Source organism: Trachypithecus francoisi, unplaced genomic scaffold (assembly GCF_009764315.1).
Source record: "Trachypithecus francoisi isolate TF-2019V2 unplaced genomic scaffold, Tfra_2.0 Lachesis_group19, whole genome shotgun sequence".
In the NCBI taxonomy this organism is placed as follows: domain Eukaryota; kingdom Metazoa; phylum Chordata; class Mammalia; order Primates; family Cercopithecidae; genus Trachypithecus; species Trachypithecus francoisi.
In genome coordinates, this window is record NW_022681464.1 from 19,195,216 (window position 1) to 19,214,086 (window position 18,871).

General features: G+C 42.4%; 1 protein-coding gene across 9 annotated transcripts in view; it reads right to left on the reverse strand.

The window, feature by feature from the left end:
- FHOD3 (formin homology 2 domain containing 3) overlaps positions 1–18,871 on the reverse strand; it is a 492,791-nt gene that overhangs the window by 8,167 nt on the left and 465,753 nt on the right. For 6 of the 9 annotated variants that reach the window (XM_033177884.1, XM_033177889.1, XM_033177887.1 and 3 more), the window contains 4 exons: positions 13,835–14,027; positions 10,002–10,025; positions 8,356–8,530; positions 2,395–2,556 (listed from right to left, as the gene is read on the reverse strand). In XM_033177884.1, coding sequence (XP_033033775.1) covers positions 2,395–2,556; positions 8,356–8,530; positions 10,002–10,025; positions 13,835–14,027 — 554 coding nt within the window. The remainder of the gene's footprint in view (positions 1–2,394; positions 2,557–8,355; positions 8,531–10,001; positions 10,026–13,834; positions 14,028–18,871) is intronic. The other 3 variants (XM_033177891.1, XM_033177890.1, XM_033177885.1) reach the window with 1 other exon arrangement.

The window sequence follows — 18,871 nt, forward strand, 5'->3', positions numbered from 1 at the left end:
AAATTAATTATGACTGTGTTATTGTGCCCAGTGAAATTAGGAGTCTAAGAATTTGGATCTCTGTAGACCAGAGGATGGGGCCATGCAGGCTTGGAGGAGAACATGCTCTGGGCCTCCAGGGACCAGCCAGTCCAATGTCCTATGCTGTCTCCTGTCTGAGGTCCCTCATCCAAACCTTCCAACCCTCTGTCAGGGTGCCATGCACCTGACAAATGGGATGTCTCTGTCTTCACAGCCTTAGTCCAACTCTCTCCCTTGGCCCACCTCTCCATGGCTCTTCCCAGCTCCTCCCCCATGGTGAGCCCTGCAATGAGGTTGCCCACACCAGAAAGACCAGAAGTTAACTGGTGTGCAGGTTCCTGCCATGTGGTAACCTTGAAGTAGCCATTGGCCTCCTTGAATGAACAGGAGGCCAATAAAGGGCAACTACTGAAGATAACCTACTTAAGACCTCAAAAAGTCTTTTGGAAGTTTCATTTCAAAAGCTATTTAAGGAGATTTCCAATCACAAAAAAAATGAGCCAATGATATAGACAAACCATACACAAAAGGAGAGATGGATGTAAATGGTAATAGGCTCAACCTCCTTAGAGTGAAGGGAAATGTAAATTAAAACCACAGGAAATATTATTTCACACCCTGCAGCAGGCAAAAATGGAAGCGTTGCCTTGGCCTAGAGGAACTGAGATGCAGCTGAGAGTGTGAGTAGATTAGCCTCGCCCCTTCGGAGAAGAGTTTCCACTCCTGGTCTCACGCCCCAGTGCTGTCCATCTTATGAACTTGAATCACCTGGGGATCTCATTAAATGCAGATTTGAATCAGTTGCCCTGGAAAGAGGCCCCCCCCCCCACCCATAAATCTGTAATTCCAACAAGCCTCCAGGAGATACTCATATTGTCTGAGGTCCAACTTTGAGTTGCAAGCCCCTAGCCAAGTTCTTACAAGTGCACCAGAAGACAAGCAAAAAATTCATAGTAGCACTGAGAATATAGGAAAATATCAGAAGAAAGAAATGCCTTAGATATTGATGTTGGAATCTATAAACATATTCTTGAATATGTACAAGCCAGTCTCCCTGAATGATAGTTCTCCATTTAAAAAATGAAATAAACGTGGTGGAGAGCAGAGAAAGGCATACAGTAAAGAAAGCCCACACCTAATGCCACTAATCCAAGGGGCAGGGACCCACACCTCAAGGCCTCACGCCTGAGGTTCTGAAGTAGTGGGTGTGGGTGCAGCCCAAATATCAGGAATTTAAGCATCTCCGCAGAACATTCTAATGTGCATCCAGGGTTGAGAACCACAGCTCAAGAACCTTGTTACTCAGTGTGTACCAAGGGCCAGAGGCATTAACCTCATCTAGGAGCTTGTCAGAAACAGACGCTCAGTCCACCCGTCTTACTGAATGAGAATCCCATTCCCCGCTCCCCATCCCATTCCCATCTGCACTCCCACCCTCAACTCCAGTGTTATTTTCCTTTCTGGGGAAAAATTCTCATCAGAAACTAAAGCAGATCATAGGAAAGGAGCAGGGGACGACAGGAATGTGGGTTAGTGTTCTGTATCCTGGAAACGTCTGTAAATGGGTCAAGCAGAACCACTGGGTCCAACATACACAGGCCACACCCTGGTCACCTCCTGTGTGAATCTCAAGGGTGGAACACATTCAGGGCTCTCTGAATTTGAGTCCTTACTCAACTCCCTGCCTAGCTGGACTCACATTCATTTCACTTTTGGGAGAAAACAGGAGGAAGCCACTGGTTTTCTTCCCTTGTCATTAGCCCTTATTCTCAGAGGCAAAGCCAGTGGAGACTAAAGCAGCCTCTAGAGTGACCCAGCAGCACGCTGAGCACTCAGCGTGAGAAAAGGAAAAAATGGGCAACCTAGGCCACGTTAAATGTTTCAAGCATCCCAGTGACCATCAAATCACTTGCTACCCCTGATTTTTGCCTTCAACATGCTTGTGGGCAGCGATGAACCCAGGAGGGCCAGTCTCCAGCCCCACAAGCGCCCCCTGGTGCTGGGTGCAAGGCAGAAACACAGCCTCCAGCAGAGCATCTTGGCTGGACTTAACGATGGGCTCCACTAGTGCTCACTCCTATACCCCACAGACACTTAAGGACTTTTCATACCTTCCTGGGAACAAAGTATGCATTGAGAGAGGCCTAGCCACCAATGGCAGATACACTGAACAGGTGTGACTGCAGCTCCCCTCCTCCACAATGGCCAACGTTGACAGCCAACCCTGAAACCTTCTGTGGAGGAGTGCAAGTAGGCACTCTGGGAGCCACTGACAATTCACTGGAGCTGTGTCGCCACCTTTCCCAGTTCACATAGAATGGGAGGGCAGATCCCTGCAGGGGTGAACACTCACACCTCCTTTAATGCACTCACAAGATTTCCGGTTGGCCCGGGATCGTTTCCTCTCCCTCGGCACCACTCGCTGACTAGGCACTTGGGTGGCCGACTTGACGATGCGGTCCATGATCTCATCAGCTGCATCGTCTGTGACATTGGGCGAGTCATCAGTTCCCATAGTCCAGGAACTAGTGGATCCTAAGAATTAAACAGCCAGAGTGCACAACATACTCAGAAGGAAAATACGAAAGATGATGCGCAGCACTATTCCTCCAAGCAACTGAGTTCTTTCAGCAACAGATCACAGGGAAGGCCACAGTTAGAGCCCCAGAGCTAGTGATAGATCCAGAGGGCTAACCTGTCCCCACTGCAGGGAGCACTCTACCCTGCAGGCCCTGTGACCGCTACCCCACAGGCTCTGATCAAACCCATACACAGGGCACTTATTTCATACCACCCTGTAACACAGCTGTGTCCTTGTCTCTCATTATTATTTAACTCTCCAACCCAAGTGTGTTGTCTTTACCTGCCAGGTCCTGTGATCATCTGAGGGCAGATGACCCAAGCCACACCCTGCTGCACAGTCATCAATATCTGGTGGTGCACACCCAGTAATGTAGAGACCCACTGCAGGTCTTATTGAGACAGCTCTCTATCTGTGGTTGTATGTGCCTAGTCAATGTCAGCTGACCCTAAATTCTAAGTAGAAAGCAATAGATTTTTATAATACACAGTTTATCTTTGAATTATCTAGCCTTTAATAGACAACTGTAACAGGATTGCCCTCTCTAAACAGCAAAGGGGTTGTTAACTTAAATTTTCTCTGGTACATAAATCTCCTCCCTCAACCACATTTTCTGTCATTTATAAATAACTACATATTAAAACAAGTCAGAAGAAAGCATCACCAAAACACGGGTCCCGTGTACAGTCATCCCTCAGTATACAGAGGGACTGGTTCCAGCACCCCCAAGTACATCCAAATCTGTGCATAATCAAGTTCCACAGTCAACCCTGCAGAACCTGAGTTTACAGCCCTTTATATACATGGGCTTCACATCCTGTAAATACTCTATTTTTGATCTGTATTGTTGGAAAAAATCTGCATGTAGGTAGATGTGCTCCATCAAATCCAAGTTGTTCAAAGGTCAACTGCAACGTTAAACAGTTAGAAATTAATGCTAATGTAATATATCCAGAACTACATCTTTGTAATTGACCAGCCTTTTTGTGAAATCTCTTCTATACAATAGTGAATATATGTTGCTACAAGAGGAAAGGTGTACAATATGCTCAAAATTGTTAATTTCTACCACCTACACTTCATTTTATAGTAGATGCACAACAACTTCAGAAACCTGTAGGTGAGAATTCTCAGAATCATTGCCTATGGCACAAAAGTACCCCCAGCCTGACTAAAGTATAACACAGGCTAGGGAACTGCCAGCTTTTCCCAACTTGGAGGAAAAAAGGGTTAATAAATAGTTAAAATGTTTGAGTTCTCCCACACTAATTTTTTTTAAGTGCATACAACCACCTGACTGGTAATGAATGAACCAAGAAAAATAGGTATCAATGGAAATGGTTGGGGACAGTGGATCACAGTTCAATGGACTGTGATTTTCGTGTGTGTGTGTGTGTGTGTGTGTGTTGAAATATTGCTGCAAATACATACTGTGCTATAAAGTAGTCATAATTTCTAATAGTAAAATTCATGACTGAATTAAATACATAAATATTTCACACTTTGCAAAAGGAGAGCCAGGATACCAGGTCCCCGGTCACCTGCATGTACGTAAAACCTGTGGCTATAGAACAATGATGTTTTCAAATGGTAAGATTTATGTTGGTTGGGCACGGTGGCTCACACCTGTAATCTCAGCACTTTAGGAGGCTGAGGCGGGCAGATCACTTGATGTCAGGAGTTCAAGAACAGCCTGGCCAACACAGTGAAACCCCGTCTCTACTAAAAATACAAAAATTTGCTGAGCGTGATGGCGTGCACCCACAGTCCCAGCTACTCAGGAGGCTGAGACAGGAGAATCGCTTGAACCCAGGAGGCAGAAGTTGCAGTGAGCTGAGATCACGCCACTATGTTCCAGCCTAGGCAACAAAGTGAGACTCTGATTTCTGTTATTATTGATACAGGTTTTTTTTTTTAAATTTGTTTTGGTTAGCTTTTATTATTATTATTTTTTAAATGATAGCATACCTACAGCATGGGCACATGCAAAAACAGTAAATTGTACTTTTTGTGCTTATACCCAAGGGAATTTGATCTACTTCCCTTTAAAAATTAGGTCAGTTTTTTCAGCATTATAAACCCTTTAAAAAATAGACTCTTTTCAAAAATAAACTGTTGAAATTGCTGCTGAATGCGTCTGCATTCTCAGAATGGTCGAGGTATTCTAATCGGAAGTAAAAGTCCTTATAATGCCACAGCTTTTAGACTGGGCCTCTGCAGATCCTCTGAACAATGGTCCTCCTCAGAGGAGAGCAATCAATCGTGCAATTGTGTTTTACCCCGCAATTTCCTGTGTTCCCTTTTACCTACTGATGTATAATTCTCTGTCTTACTTTAAAATGCCAAACTACCTTCTAAAAACATGCAAAGCTCAATAAATTGTCTTTGCTCATAATACATTATCAGAGCACTGGGCCAGAAATGAAGGCATCATCTAATCTTCCCTCTGAGAATTACCTATACTTTTCCATCTTACACAACCCTAAGGATCTTCTGTCAGTGTAACGTGTCAGGAGATGCTGAAAGGAAACATCTTGCCATAGGTCCAAGATTGTCAAACTCAATTTTATGATGACTTCATTCTCTTAAGACTTCATGCCTGGTTCTACTTTATGTCCGCTCCTGTTGGTTACTTTCCCACTGCCTGATTACCATTTATTTCCATTCTTCTTAGTCATGTATACATTCCTCTTCCTGGAACCCTTGCACCCACACCGTAGCCATCAGGGTAATACTGCACACACATTTTACATACCCAAGGGACCATGTTAGTTAGTAAGTGTTAGCAAGACATTTGAGATGTGGTGGAGAGGATAAAGCATTCTAGACCATAATAGCACACTATCGCTTTACTTTTATATTTCTAAAACATGAAAACTGAGATTTGAAAGCACTGAAATTTGTTTTTCCCTTTATAGAAATCTAATCTAAAGAGTCTACAAGGAAAACACTTAAGTCAAAATAGATATTGTACTGTTTTAATGTAAAAAGTTTGCTTTCATTTCTGAAAGATAATTTCTCTGAAGACAGACTTCTGTAGTTGAAGTTATTTCTTCTGGCAGTTTAAAGGTATCCTTCCTTTTTTTTCTGGCTTCTATAGTTCCTTTTGAAAATTGAGCCATCATTATTACCATTGCTCCATAGGAGGTAATGTATCTTTCTTTTCTGTTTTCAAGATTTTATCTTTATTTATTTTAGCACTTTGTTTATGGTATGGTTCTCCTTGTACTTACTCTTCTTGGATTTGCTAAGTTTCTTAAATATGTTGGTTGATATTTATCATCAGTTTTGGTAAATTCTCAGCCATCTCTTCAAATCTATTCAATCTCTTCAAATACTGCTTCTGATCCATCTTTTTCCAGTATTCCAATTACACGTTAGACCATTCAACTGTGTCCCTCAGATCTTACATTTTATTCTATTCTTTCCATTTTTTCTCACTATGCTTCTGTTTGTACATTTTCTATTAACCTGCCTTTGGATTCATTTTTCCTCTTTTGCTGTGACCAATCTCTATTAAGCCCATCCAATGAGTTTCTTATTTCAGATATTTTGTAGTTCTGGAATATCCATTTTATTCTTATTTATAGAGTCCAATTTGCTATTGAAATGATCTATCCTTTTACCCATCTGTCTATGTTTCCTTTTAGTTTTTAACATTTATAATGGTCATTTAAAGTCCTTGACTGTAGATTTCAACATCTGAATCACTTATGGGTCTGCTGCTATTATCTATTTTTCTTCTTGATTTTCAGTCATATTTTCATATTATTCCTCTGGCTTGTAATTTTTACTATACTGGACTTTGTGTATAGAAGGACGTAGAGACTGAAGACAGCGTTATTTTCCTCCAGAGAGTCTTTTCTCTTCTGTTAACAGATACAGTGAGGTACTGAGCTGGGTTTAGGCCAGACAGCAGCTTTAGTTCACAAGCAGTCCACTTCCCACCTCTCTTTTTCTTGAGGCCAAGATCAGTGAGTATCTGTTCAAGGTGCTTACTCTAGCCTATCTTTGTCTCCTCAGTTTAAAGACTGCAGGACATCTCCTTCAACCTTTCTAGCCCAGGATCACCCACTGACCTTCCTCCCTCCAACCCCCATTCCGCAGTGCTGCATTTAGCAAATTTCTCATGAGAAAATCATCTGCATTTTGGCCTCCTCTCAATTTCAATCTCTTATACCAGTTCACACAGCTACTACAAATTCTGCTGGCTTCTCTTTCCCATTTGAGTCACTCCATCACCGTAAGCCCAATCCTCAGCTTGTGCCCAGATTTGGCAAATGCTCACAGAGAGGCAATGTCAGCTCACCTCCAATTCTAGTTTGTCTAGTCCTCTTTCCTTTTACAGTTCTATAATGTTTTTTAAAAGAAGGCTTGATTATTTTTATTTCTAGTTGTTGTAGCAGGTGGGTGACTTGTCTACTCCGTAACACATGACACATGAAAGCAGAAGTCTCCCTTGAGATGGGCATTAATGTGCAGAGAAACTGAACAGCCTCCCATTCTAACCCCTTTCATATGGCAGCAAAGATGACCCCATGTTGTACAAACCCAGCAACATCTTTTCTCTTCATCCTTTCTGGTCAGGATTAGATGTTTCTTTTCCTTTAAAATTGGTACAACCTGTTTATGTTCCGTTACTGAGATCCACCCCCTAAGAAGGCTTCAACCGCACTCCTCTTGCATCCACCAAGGCACAGGGGCTCAAGACTCCGGCCTGATGGCTGGGGTCACCATGGTGCAGGCATTCATGTTCTCCTTCACATCCCTGTTGGCCATGTTTAGCCTAGCATACAAAGCCTGCAAGAGCTGCTGGGCACAGAGAGGCTTATAACATGGGATGTCTTAGGCCTTTTTGGATGCCACGGGGTGTGGAGGTGAATGGAGGTGAATGGAACAGGACAGGCAGAGGAGCGGGCATCCTGAACTGAGGGAGCAGCATGAGAAGAGCGGGGACTCCGGGACATGCAGGGTGCCGAGAAGCGCTGCGGTGACCATGCAGGGTGAAGGAAAGCCAAGCTTGGGAGACAGGACAGGACCTGCCTACAGGAGCCTCCGAGAACAGTGTGAATAGTGTGGGCTTCACCCTGCAGGCAGTGAGGAAACCCAGGAGGGTAAACGGGTTATCAGGCCAGACCAAGGAAACACAAGGAAACATTCACAGATGTCAAATGCATCTTAATCCCTTCTAATGATAAAAACAAATCTGGAAACTCGAATCTGGCCACCATTTTGAAGTTTCAGTTTTTGTCTCTGCCTAAGGATGTAAAAAAAGGGACCGAGGGGTAGTGCTGTAGGGAGGGGTTGGCAACCTCGTCCTGTGTAGTAGATGTTTTAGGCTCTGTGGGTCCTACAGTGTCTGTCACAGTGGCTCAACTCTGCCAAAGTAGCCACAGACACTACACAAATGAGTAAGTTTGGCTGTGTCCCAACAAAACTTTATTTCTAGAAGCAGGGGGAAGGCTGGAGTTGGCTTGCAGGTCGCAGTCTGCCCACCCCAGCTCTCCCTCAGGAGATCACCCCCGTAAGGATTCCCTCTGTGTGAAGTGAGGTACTCTCGTGGGAATGTTTGTTTTGGAGATGAAGCTATTGAAGGTGGGTCAGGAAGACGCTAGTGAAGGAATGTGTGTGGTTAGGTTGGCACTGGAGCTGAGGGCAGTCACAGCCATGGCCACAGCCTGCCATGGAGACTGGACGCCCCTGGAGTGGCCAACCTGAGAAGACAAGATGAGCCCCACGCAGCCAGGAGTTACCTCGGCTTGCTCGGCTGCGTGTGCGGACGCCCAGCGCGGGGGTGGCGTCCTCCACGGCGGGGGACGAGGTTTTCAGCACAGCCTTCATGTTCTCGTGCTCAGCCGCATCCTCCGCATAGCTCAGACCCTGCGGCTGGCTTGGGGGCGCCGGAGAACTGCCGGAAAACTTGCCAGACTGCAAAACCAAGGGGAAGTTAGCAGGTGAGGGAGACTCCCCAAAAAGACAACTCAAGCTTCTAAAACCCATGGTTGAGGAAAACCTCCTCTCCTCTGTCTTGTTTTGTTTGCAGACATATTCATTACGGCAGTCACTGAAATTGTTAACTAATGACAAAACATCTGTGCCTACAGGAAGATCTAATATGAGACAGAAAAGCCCCCAGCCCCCAGAAGGACCACCACCCATTCATCCATTGTAGTGGTCTCTCTCACTCACTCAGATCCCCTCAAAGGGTGGCTACAAGGAGCGACTGGCATTGGTTCTGGGAAAGTCTAAAGCCAAATGTATTTCTAACACCAAAGCCCTGATACGAGAATTGAAATGAAATATGCATTGTTAACCAAGCATATTGGGCTTTATTTTTTTACTTAGTGCCAGAAAGCAGTTAAATTTTTCTTAAGTATCACTTATGATGGTAGAATTACAAAAGTGGGATTTAGTCACAGAATTCTAGCATGTTAAGAGTTGGGAAGAATTCTTCTAGACCTAGTCCCACCTTGCTTTTATGGAAAAGGAAACTGAGGTCCTTCAAGAATACATGGCTTGCCAGGGACCCCAAAAGAGTTAGTGTCAGGGCGCAGAACAGAACAAGACACAGAAATTCATGCTGATTTTCTCTAACTGAACAAAAGGTCAGGACATACATATTTTAAAAGAGGTATGCTGGAATACGATACGTACACAATGCCAAACACCTGGATGAAGAACAAAAAGTCAGATTAACATTTGCAAAGAATAGCTCCACAGATTGCTGGCTTCCTTTGTCACCCAGTGTCTCAGCCATGGCAACAGGGTTGGGGACATATCTGTGGCTTGTAGCGTCTACACACTCTCTCCTCATTTTCCAGGGCCAATTAGCCCCCCGTGGTCTCTGGTTCTCGCACCTGCATCCAGGGTCTGGTGAGGAGCCCCTGCCATCGACCACTGCGTGGACATTGGCCCGTGGGAGCCATTAACACCAGCAGAGGAAATGGGCACACATCAGAGGCTGCCTACTGGCTAGGGGCTGAGACTCTAGCCTGGCCCTTGGCCACTGCCCCACTTCCTCTTTGATTTCAGGCCTCTTCATGTGGTTATTCCAGAATCTAGTTCTCATACTTAAGTTGCCAAAGGAAAATTCTCTGTCTACTTTTCCAGCAGCAGGGAGAGACCTGCTAAACCTACCACTTGTGACATGGTTACTAATTAGCTAGGCCTCAGGGACAGCTCAGAAAATGCATTTAACCCTTCAGTCCTTGGCACACATGGCATGATGAGGGCCCCTGTCAGGTGGTTAGTGATCACACGAAAACCAACCAGAAAAATGTCCATGCATTGTTTAAAGCACTGAGTGGTGCTGACACTTCATGCTGATTATGTTAGGTTAGACCAGAGCATACATGAGGTGGTTAAATGTGGCATTCTTCATGTTCATAAACAGTCATACCTCAACTTCCTCCTCGTCATCAGTCTACCCGAGAGGACAGGACAGGACAGGACAGGACAGAAAAGACAGAAGGGATTCTTAGAAGGCACAGAAGTCAGCAAAAAGATCATCTCACTGGCACATAAAATTCCAAGTAAATAAACTGTCACCACAACCAGGATACATCCTCTTGAGTTGGGAGCTGCCAGGCCCCACCCTCTTGTCCTCATCTGAACACTCCTTGCGTGAACTCCAAGATCACCCGTGACCAGAGAGACTTACAGGGCTCCAGGTCAATCTTCTGGGGCTGTCCCTGAGGTCAACAGTCAGCTTATTCGGTTCCCTGACCAACACCGACCTCACTTGCAGCTCTGCATCCTGCTGAGAGTGTCCTGCTCTGTGAACCATATGGCATGGCTGGCCACATCCTTATGAACCCATCACTGCCTGACAGTCACCAAGGTCTCTCTAAGTGGACTGGCTTCCATTTGCTTGGCTCTGCCTGTCAGCTGCCGGCCCTCCCATCCCATCCCAAGCGCAGGATCCCTCCCTGCCCAGGCTGCCGGTCTGGGCTACCGCTAGTCCTTCCACATGCAGGCCAGCCAGGACAAGTGGGACAACTGCTCCAGCAGCATGCTCAGATTACTCTCTCCTCAGGAGCATGAAATTAATTCCTTTTTAACATCTCACCTGTTTCTCATGGTGGCCACCTGAACTGACTCTCCATACTTTTAATGATGTTAGCACTAAACTGCTTTAAGTTACTTTAAATAAAATATCCCTCTTCTAAAATAAATTGAGAGTGAAAAGTCATGTCAATCTCTTGATCACAAATTAAACACACTTTCAATTTAGGAGTGTCCATGAGGTTACAGGGCCAGGCCAGCAAATCAGATTAAAGTGTTTTGAGAATGAACTACGCTTTTGGAAGTTAAAATGACAAACCACTTCCAGTCCATCACATTCCACACTGCCTCACCCAAATGGCATTGTGACAAGAGACAATAGCCCTGTTCCATTACTCTGTTTTTAAAAATCTTATTTATATAACCTGGGAAGGCTGGCATTTTTCCAGAAATTCACATATGTTCAAGGTGCTACATATATAAAATCTTGGCCCTCTCAACATCCCTAAAAGTAATCATCATTCCCTTTCTATAAAAGAGGAAGCTGGGGTTGAGATAAGTTAGGGGTCTCTCCCAGGATTACCGCTCCCTCCAACATGGGAGGCCTGGGATTGACCAGCCTGGGTTCTCACAGCCCACATCGGGAGTGTGAATGCGGCAGAAAGGCTGTAGTTGCCTCGTGTTGCCTTGTCTATGTCACCATTTGCTCTAGGGACAACTTTGTACACAGGATGAGGAATTAGTTGCTCACTGATCCTGGCCTGGCAAGACCCCTGGATGATGAGAAAGGAAGCCTTCTGAATACCCAGAAACAGGGAGAGAAGAAGAGAGGTAGGTACTCAGGAGCTGGTGCTTGGGGGCTGCAGATTTTACCCTCAGACCTCTCATCTCTAAATGCTACCACTTGCATCCTCGTTTTATTCAGCATGTACATTCAAGGTGACTTATTACAAACAGTTTTCTTTAAAATCTCTTCTAGCTCCAACTTTCAGGGGGTCTGTGATTCTAAGTCTATAGTCTGGCTTTGTTTTCAGTGGTTTAAGTTGTGTATATGCCATTTTTAACCAGGTTATGATGTCCTTGGGATATAAGCTTTTCTTTATATGCATATCTTCCTTGGTTTCCCAGGCACTGCTGGGTGCACAATGAGCTCTTAATAATTGAGTTGCAAAAACCCGAGGCTGTACACTTTTCCTTAATAGACAATACCCTAATCTTCCAGCAGAGGGCAATCTTTCTACATGAATGATGCCACTTTGGCCATTAAAAACATGGACCAGGCTGGGAATGATTCCTGATGGAAGCCTGTCCTGTCCAGATTTTAATGGGAATTTAAATATTTTTCAATCAAACTCTAGAAACATTCACCTCTGTTTATGATTGGGAAAGCCACATGTTTTCAGAGACAGAATTTAAAAATTAGTGGGATCTGTAAAAAATCTCAAGAATTTAGCAAGAAATTTTGATGTATCCACATAACTATAAGCATATTCGGCTTGTGTTTTTCACCCTCCAATGTGTCTCATAGCCACAAAAATAAGCAATCCCTGTTTTTAAACTTTAAAAAATAATACTATGAATAAAATGTGGGCTACAGTTTGCCCTAGTCGATCCAACACGCTTCCTGGGTTGCTGTCCTCCAAGAGGCTAAGGATCCCTACTGAACTGAGATTTCAGGAGAGGAGACAGAAGACTCTTGGCTGATGTTACTGGAATTCAGAACTGCTTGGGTCAGGGGTAGAGCTGTAGAAAGGGCTCCTTCTGCAGAAAAGTGACCTGAGCACTTCCTTAAAGGTCTAGAAAATTCCAAGAAAACAAGGAGCTTACGTAAGAGAAATGATTATCCCATGGTTCTTAAAATAACAACAAAATTGGTAAGTTAATGCATCTGGCCTTCCATGTAAGTCAGACCCTCAGGAATGTGAACTTCCAGAGAGCAGTAACCAAGTGCCCTCTGCTTGACTGACTACATATACACATGTCTGTGCACATAGGGTGGCCTCAGTGAGGTCTTCCTAATTGGTTTTCTTCCTCTCCCCAAAAAATCTGCCTGACTAGGGTTCAGCTGAAGTGTGTAATTGCCCAGATGATGGCACGCCCTGTGGCTTAATCCTTTCCTCATTCCATTCCCTCTATTGCCAGAAGTCCATGTGCTACTCAAATGCATGCACAGATGGGAGAAATCCATGGGCATCAATCCAAACCATGAAAAAAAATCACACTCTAGAGTCCTTCAACAAGTTCCAAATATGACCTGTCAATATCAAAAAAGATGACTTTATTATCGTTGAGTCTGTTCAAGAAAGAATAAATAGTGACTAAGGGAGGATTCCCAGAAAATTTCAGCCTTTTGCCTGGAACTGACCTTACAGTAATGGATGAGGTAAGTGAGATACTAGCCTGGTTTTTATGCTTTGTAAAGGCAGATTAAGAAAAAGGAACCTGCGCTATGTATCTCCGTTGGTCTCTGGCATCTTCAAGTATCCCTTCACACTCCACTTTACTGAGCATCTGTCATCTGAATATGCACTGCCCCCCAAGACCTGGGTGGGCTTGGGGCTGAGACGGGAGAGATGGGGAAAGAGCCCAAGAGCAGGGGAGGCATGTAAGTGTGCAGGGGCTCCCCAGGGTGCTATAGGGAAACTCCTACTGGATTCGCTGTCCTCTGGGATCTCTTTCCACCCTGATGTCCCATGATTCAAGGGACTGGCGAGAGCCCATTAGATTATATCTTTGAGCAATCATATCAATTTATTCAGATGCCCAAAATGGGTGGTCCATGTGTCAACTGATAGGTTACATAGCACCGTTATGATGATTAAAATCCTGACTCAATTCCCCAATCAGTACATTTGTCTTTCTATGATAAGTGCCATTATCTTCTATATTTTACTTGTCTTCATCCAACTTTACCCACATCACACAGGTAAAAATAGAACCAAACATTTAATGTCATCAGCAACATGCAACACACCAAAATGGGTTCCATATTCCTATTCCAGCCACACGTTCTGAACTTTACATCTCCTAGGTCCTTGTTTGTTATATAGCAGATTTTCACAGAAATGGTGGATGAGTACTTTAAGAGCACTTTTTCAAAGAAAGAATTTTTTTTATAGTCAAAAAAAAAAAAAAAAAAAAAAGCACAGCTTTTAACTGTGGGGAGAATCCTGATTGATCTTACTTTGAAAATGAATGACATAAGGAGAGAGACTGTGTGAAACTCACATCAGTGATCATCTTCCCTCTGGTCTTATTTCTCTCTCTGTGGTTGGCCCGTTTCTGTTTCTGCTGCAAAACCCTTTCCCTGGTTGTGCGATACTCCAGTGCAAATTCACTAATGATCCTGCAGAATTTGTTTATGTTCACTTCCCGAATTGCGTAAGGTGGATGGCCCATAAAGAGTAAAAAGGAGTGGAATCTGCAAGGAAAAAAACAGTAATGGCAATGACTTCAGTTTTCAGAAACAAAAATTACTTGTCTAAAATGTCTCAGTAAGAAACCAATGTCAGAACTTAAAATAAATACTGCTACTACTACTACTACTACTAATAAAGAAACCAACAAGCCACACTCTCAGTAAGAAGACACTGTCCTTCATTCCTGGGGCTTTGAATTTTAAGACTCTTCTCAAATGAAAATGCAAACAGAAATTCAACTCACTTTCCCAGTGATGGAGGTTATATCTAGGTGGTAGGACTTCAACAGATTACTTTTTCATTTTGCATACCTGTGTTATAACATTTTTCTAAAATGGGTATATGTAAAACTTTTGTAAGAAAAATGTTAAAGTGGTATTTTAGAAAAATATTGCACCATTTCTAGATGATATGAGAATTGAATAGGAATAAATAAATGTTGCTTAGAAATTCTTTTAATGAACACTTAAAATTGACGTGAACTTATGAATAACATGTTAATCCATAGTTTGTAAATAGATGCTGTTTTCCGAGTAAATACTTTTAAACATTTCTTGTGATATTACATATAATCTTAATTTAATTAGGAAACACCAAAGAAGCAGAAAATAAATTTATTTTACCGACTTAATTTGTAAACAAAAATGATTAGACATTGTTTTAAAATGTTGTAAAAGAAATTACGTAAGCAAATAAGTACCCAATTTTTAGTTATTAGGAAATGAGAAAGAACACAGTAGGAGACAGAGGGAAAGCTTTCTGTGGAGCAAACAATATTATGTAAATGATACCACTATTTATAGACAAAAAATTTTGATCACTCTAATTTGTGCAGTTTGAATATGGATTTTTTAAAATAAGGGACACTGGCTTACTCTTTTTGAGAATAATGAAGTAAACATATAACTTGTATTTAAAGTAAAGGGCCTAAAAAATGATAGCCAAAACTACATAACTCTTAGAAGAAAACAAAGTAGAAATCTTTATGACTTTGGATTAATGGTTTTAGATATGACAACCAAAGCATAAGTGACCAAAGTAGATAAACAGGACTTCATTAAACTTAAAAACCTTTGTGTTTCAAAGGATATTATCAAGACTAAAAAGACAATCTAAAAGACAGGAGAAAATATTTGCAAGTCATGTGTCTAATAAGGGACTTGTGTCAGAATATATAAAGGAATCTTACAATGCAACACTAAAAAGACAAATAAAAAATGGACAAAGGATTTGAATAGACATTTCTCCTAAAAAGATATGCACACAGCCAAGAGATACATGAAAAGCTTCTCAACATCACTAAGGAATGCACATCAGAACCACAAGGAGACACCACATGCACCCACCAGGATGGCTGTAATAAAAGAGACAGGCTAGAACAAATGTTAGTGAGGATGTGGAAAAACTGGACCCTTTCCACAGTGCTGGTAGGAACATAAAATGGTCTAGCAGCCATAGAAAATGATCTGGCAGTTCTTCAAAAAAAAAATAGAGTTATTATATGACTTAGCAATTTTTCTCCTTTGCATAAAAAGAAATGAAAATATGTGTACACACAAAACTTTCTGCATGAAAGTTCATAGGAGCATTATTCATAATAGCTGAAAGTGGAAACAACCCAAATGTCCATGGACAGATAAACTAAATATAGCATTGGATGGATATAATGAATATAATGCATGGATAAACTAAATATAGCATTTCCAAATAAGGCCATGGATGACTGGCCCCATCACCTCTCTGACTTCATCTCTTGTGACTCCAGCTACACTGGACTCCTGGTTATTCCCTGCAAAAGCCCACCTCAGGGCCCCAGACACCATGTGTAGTGTACAGGAGCCCTGGAGGGACACAGAGGTCAAGGAGCTGAAAGCCTGCAGGGCCTGTGGGGAGGGGTGAGGAGGCCACTCCACAGGGTAGGACCATAGGTCTGACAAGGTATCCAGTACCAGCTGTTCCCCATGTCTAGAATGTTTTCCCCACTGACAGCTGCATGGATGGCTCTCACTCATCCTACAGGTATCTGCCCAAAATACCACCTCCTCCGAGAAGCCTTCCCTGACCACCCTGCGTCAGGTCACTACCTAACCATTTATACTCTTATTTTTTCTTCCTGGCTCTTATTACCACTTGATATTATATATTAAATATATGATATGATATTAGGATTGGATAGTACAATATAACAACTATTCAAGATCTGTATGCAGGAAGATTTGAGGGGAGAATCCATCAGCCCACAGCTAGTTAACCACTTCACCTCATTCTAATATATTAATGTTCTGGGTCCTACTTTATACATAGATAGAACCCAAGATTCTTTATCCTACACTTTCTAGAGCATTGTTTTTAGATGCACAGGGGATCCAAACTTAACATATAAATTGGAAATGTTATCTAAGCATATATTTTAGAAACAAGGAGAGTAACAACAAACAAGTAAAGGTCTGAAAAAGATCCAGATACACATTTGAAAAGAGAGAGATTATAGGATTCCTTCAGAAGAACAAAAAGGATATGACTTTGAGGCCGTAAAAACTTTTAAGGTATTTTTTTCAGTTTAGTTTGTAACTTTTAGAATACATGATATGAAGATCGTACGGTTATGGGCAGGCTGGCCCCCCTAACCAGTACTCCAAAGCACAAGTCAAACATCTTTGATCTGTTCCATCATCTGCCTCTTACTCAAGCCTGCCACTGAGTAGTGTGCCTAGCCCAGAATGAGGAGGGGTGGACTTTGGGCAATGGCACACCAGTCTTGGTGTTTACCTGTCTTCTGCCTGTCTTTCCCCCTTGAATGGCGGTCCACTGCTGTAGTTTGCTAGGCCTCCCAGGCAGGCTTTTGATGTGGTTTGACTGTGTCTCCACCCAAATCTCATCTCAAATTGCAGTTCCCATAATTCCCATGTATCGTTTAGGGATCAGGTAGAGATAACTGAATCATGGGGGCAGTATCGCCCATCCTGTTCTTGTGATAGTGAGTGAGTTCTCACGAAATCTGATGGCTTTATAAGGACTTTCCTGCTTTGCTCGGCACTTCTCCTTGCTGCCGTTATGTGAGGAAGGACGTGTTTGGTTTCCCTTCCACCGTGATTGTAAGTTTCCTGAGGCCTCCCCAGCGGTGCAGAACTGTGAGTCAATTAACCCTCTTTCCTTTATAAATTACCCAGTCTCAGATATGTCTTTATTAGCAGCATGAGAATGGACTAATAACAGTTTTCTTCTCCTCCTCTCCCCTGGTCCCTCTCTGTGCCTTTCACAGTGCAACTGTACCTAATGGATCTACAGGAGTGAGTGGGTGGGTCTGCACATCCAGAGAGTACAAAAGGATAAAAGGAAAGGTTAATATGCACGTTTAAGAATTAAAGACAAAACTCACATGATTATCTCAATAGACACAGAAAAGACCTTCAATAAAATTCAACACCCTTCATGTTAAAAACACTCAATAAACTAGGTATTAAAGGAATATACCTCAAAATATAATAATAAGAGCCATCTATGACAAATCCACAGCCAATCATACTGAGTGGGCAAAAGCTGGAAGCGTTCCTCTTGAAAACCAGCACAAGACACGGATGCCCTCTCTCACCACTTATATTCAACATAATGTTGGAAGTTCTGGTCAGGGCAGTCAGGCAAGAGAAATAAAGGGCATTCAAATAGGATGAGAGAAAGTCAAACTATCTTTGCTTGCAAATGACATAATTCTATATCCAGAAAACTCCACCATCTCAGCCCAAAAGCTCCTTCAGCTGATAACTTCAGCAAAGTTCCAGATACAAAATCAATGTACAAAAATCACTAGCTTTCCTATACACCAACAACAGTCAAGCTGAGAGCCAAATCAGAAAGGCAATCTCATTCACAATTGCCATGAAAAGAATAAAATACCTAGGAATACAGCTAACCAGGGAGGTGAAAGATCTCTACAATGAGAATTACAAAACACTGCTCAAAGAAATCAGAGACGACACAAACAAATGGAAAATATCCCATGCTCATGAACTGGAAGAACTAATATCATTAAAATGGCCATACTGCCCAAAGCAGTTTACAGATTCAATGCTATTCCTATCAAGCTACCAAAGACATTCTTCACAAAACTAGAAAAAAACTTTTAAAATTCATATGGGACAAAAAAAGATCCTGGATTACCAAGGCAATCCTAAGCAAAAAGAACAAAGCTGGAGACATCACACTACCCAACTTTATAACATAGGGCTACAGTAATTGCAACAGCTTGGTACTAGTACAAAAAAAGACCCATATACCAACGGAACAGAATAGAAAGCCCAGAAATAAGGTTGCACACCTATGACTATCTGATCTTTGACAAAGCTGACAAAACAAGCAATGGGGAAAAGACTCTCTATTCAATAGATGGTGCTGGGATAACTGGCTAGTCAAATGCTGAAGATTGGACCCCTTCCTTACACTACATACAAAAGTCATCTCTAGATGGATTAAAGACTTAAATGTAAAACCCAAAACTATAAAAACCCTAGAAGACAACCTAGGCAATACCATCCTGGACATAGGAACAGGCTGACAAAGATACCAAAAGCAATCACAACAAAAGCAAATATTGACTAATGGGATCTAATTAAATTTAAGAGGTTCTGCACAGCAAAGGAAACTATCAACAGAGTAAACAGACAACCTATAGAGTGGGTGAAAATTTTTGCACACTATGCATCTGACAAAGGTCTAATGTCGAGCATCTTTAAGGAACTTAAACAAATGTACAAGAGAAAAATGAACAACCCCACTAAAAGTGGGCAAAGGACATACATGAACAGACACTTTTTTTTTTTTTTTTGAGATGGAGTATCACTGTCACCAG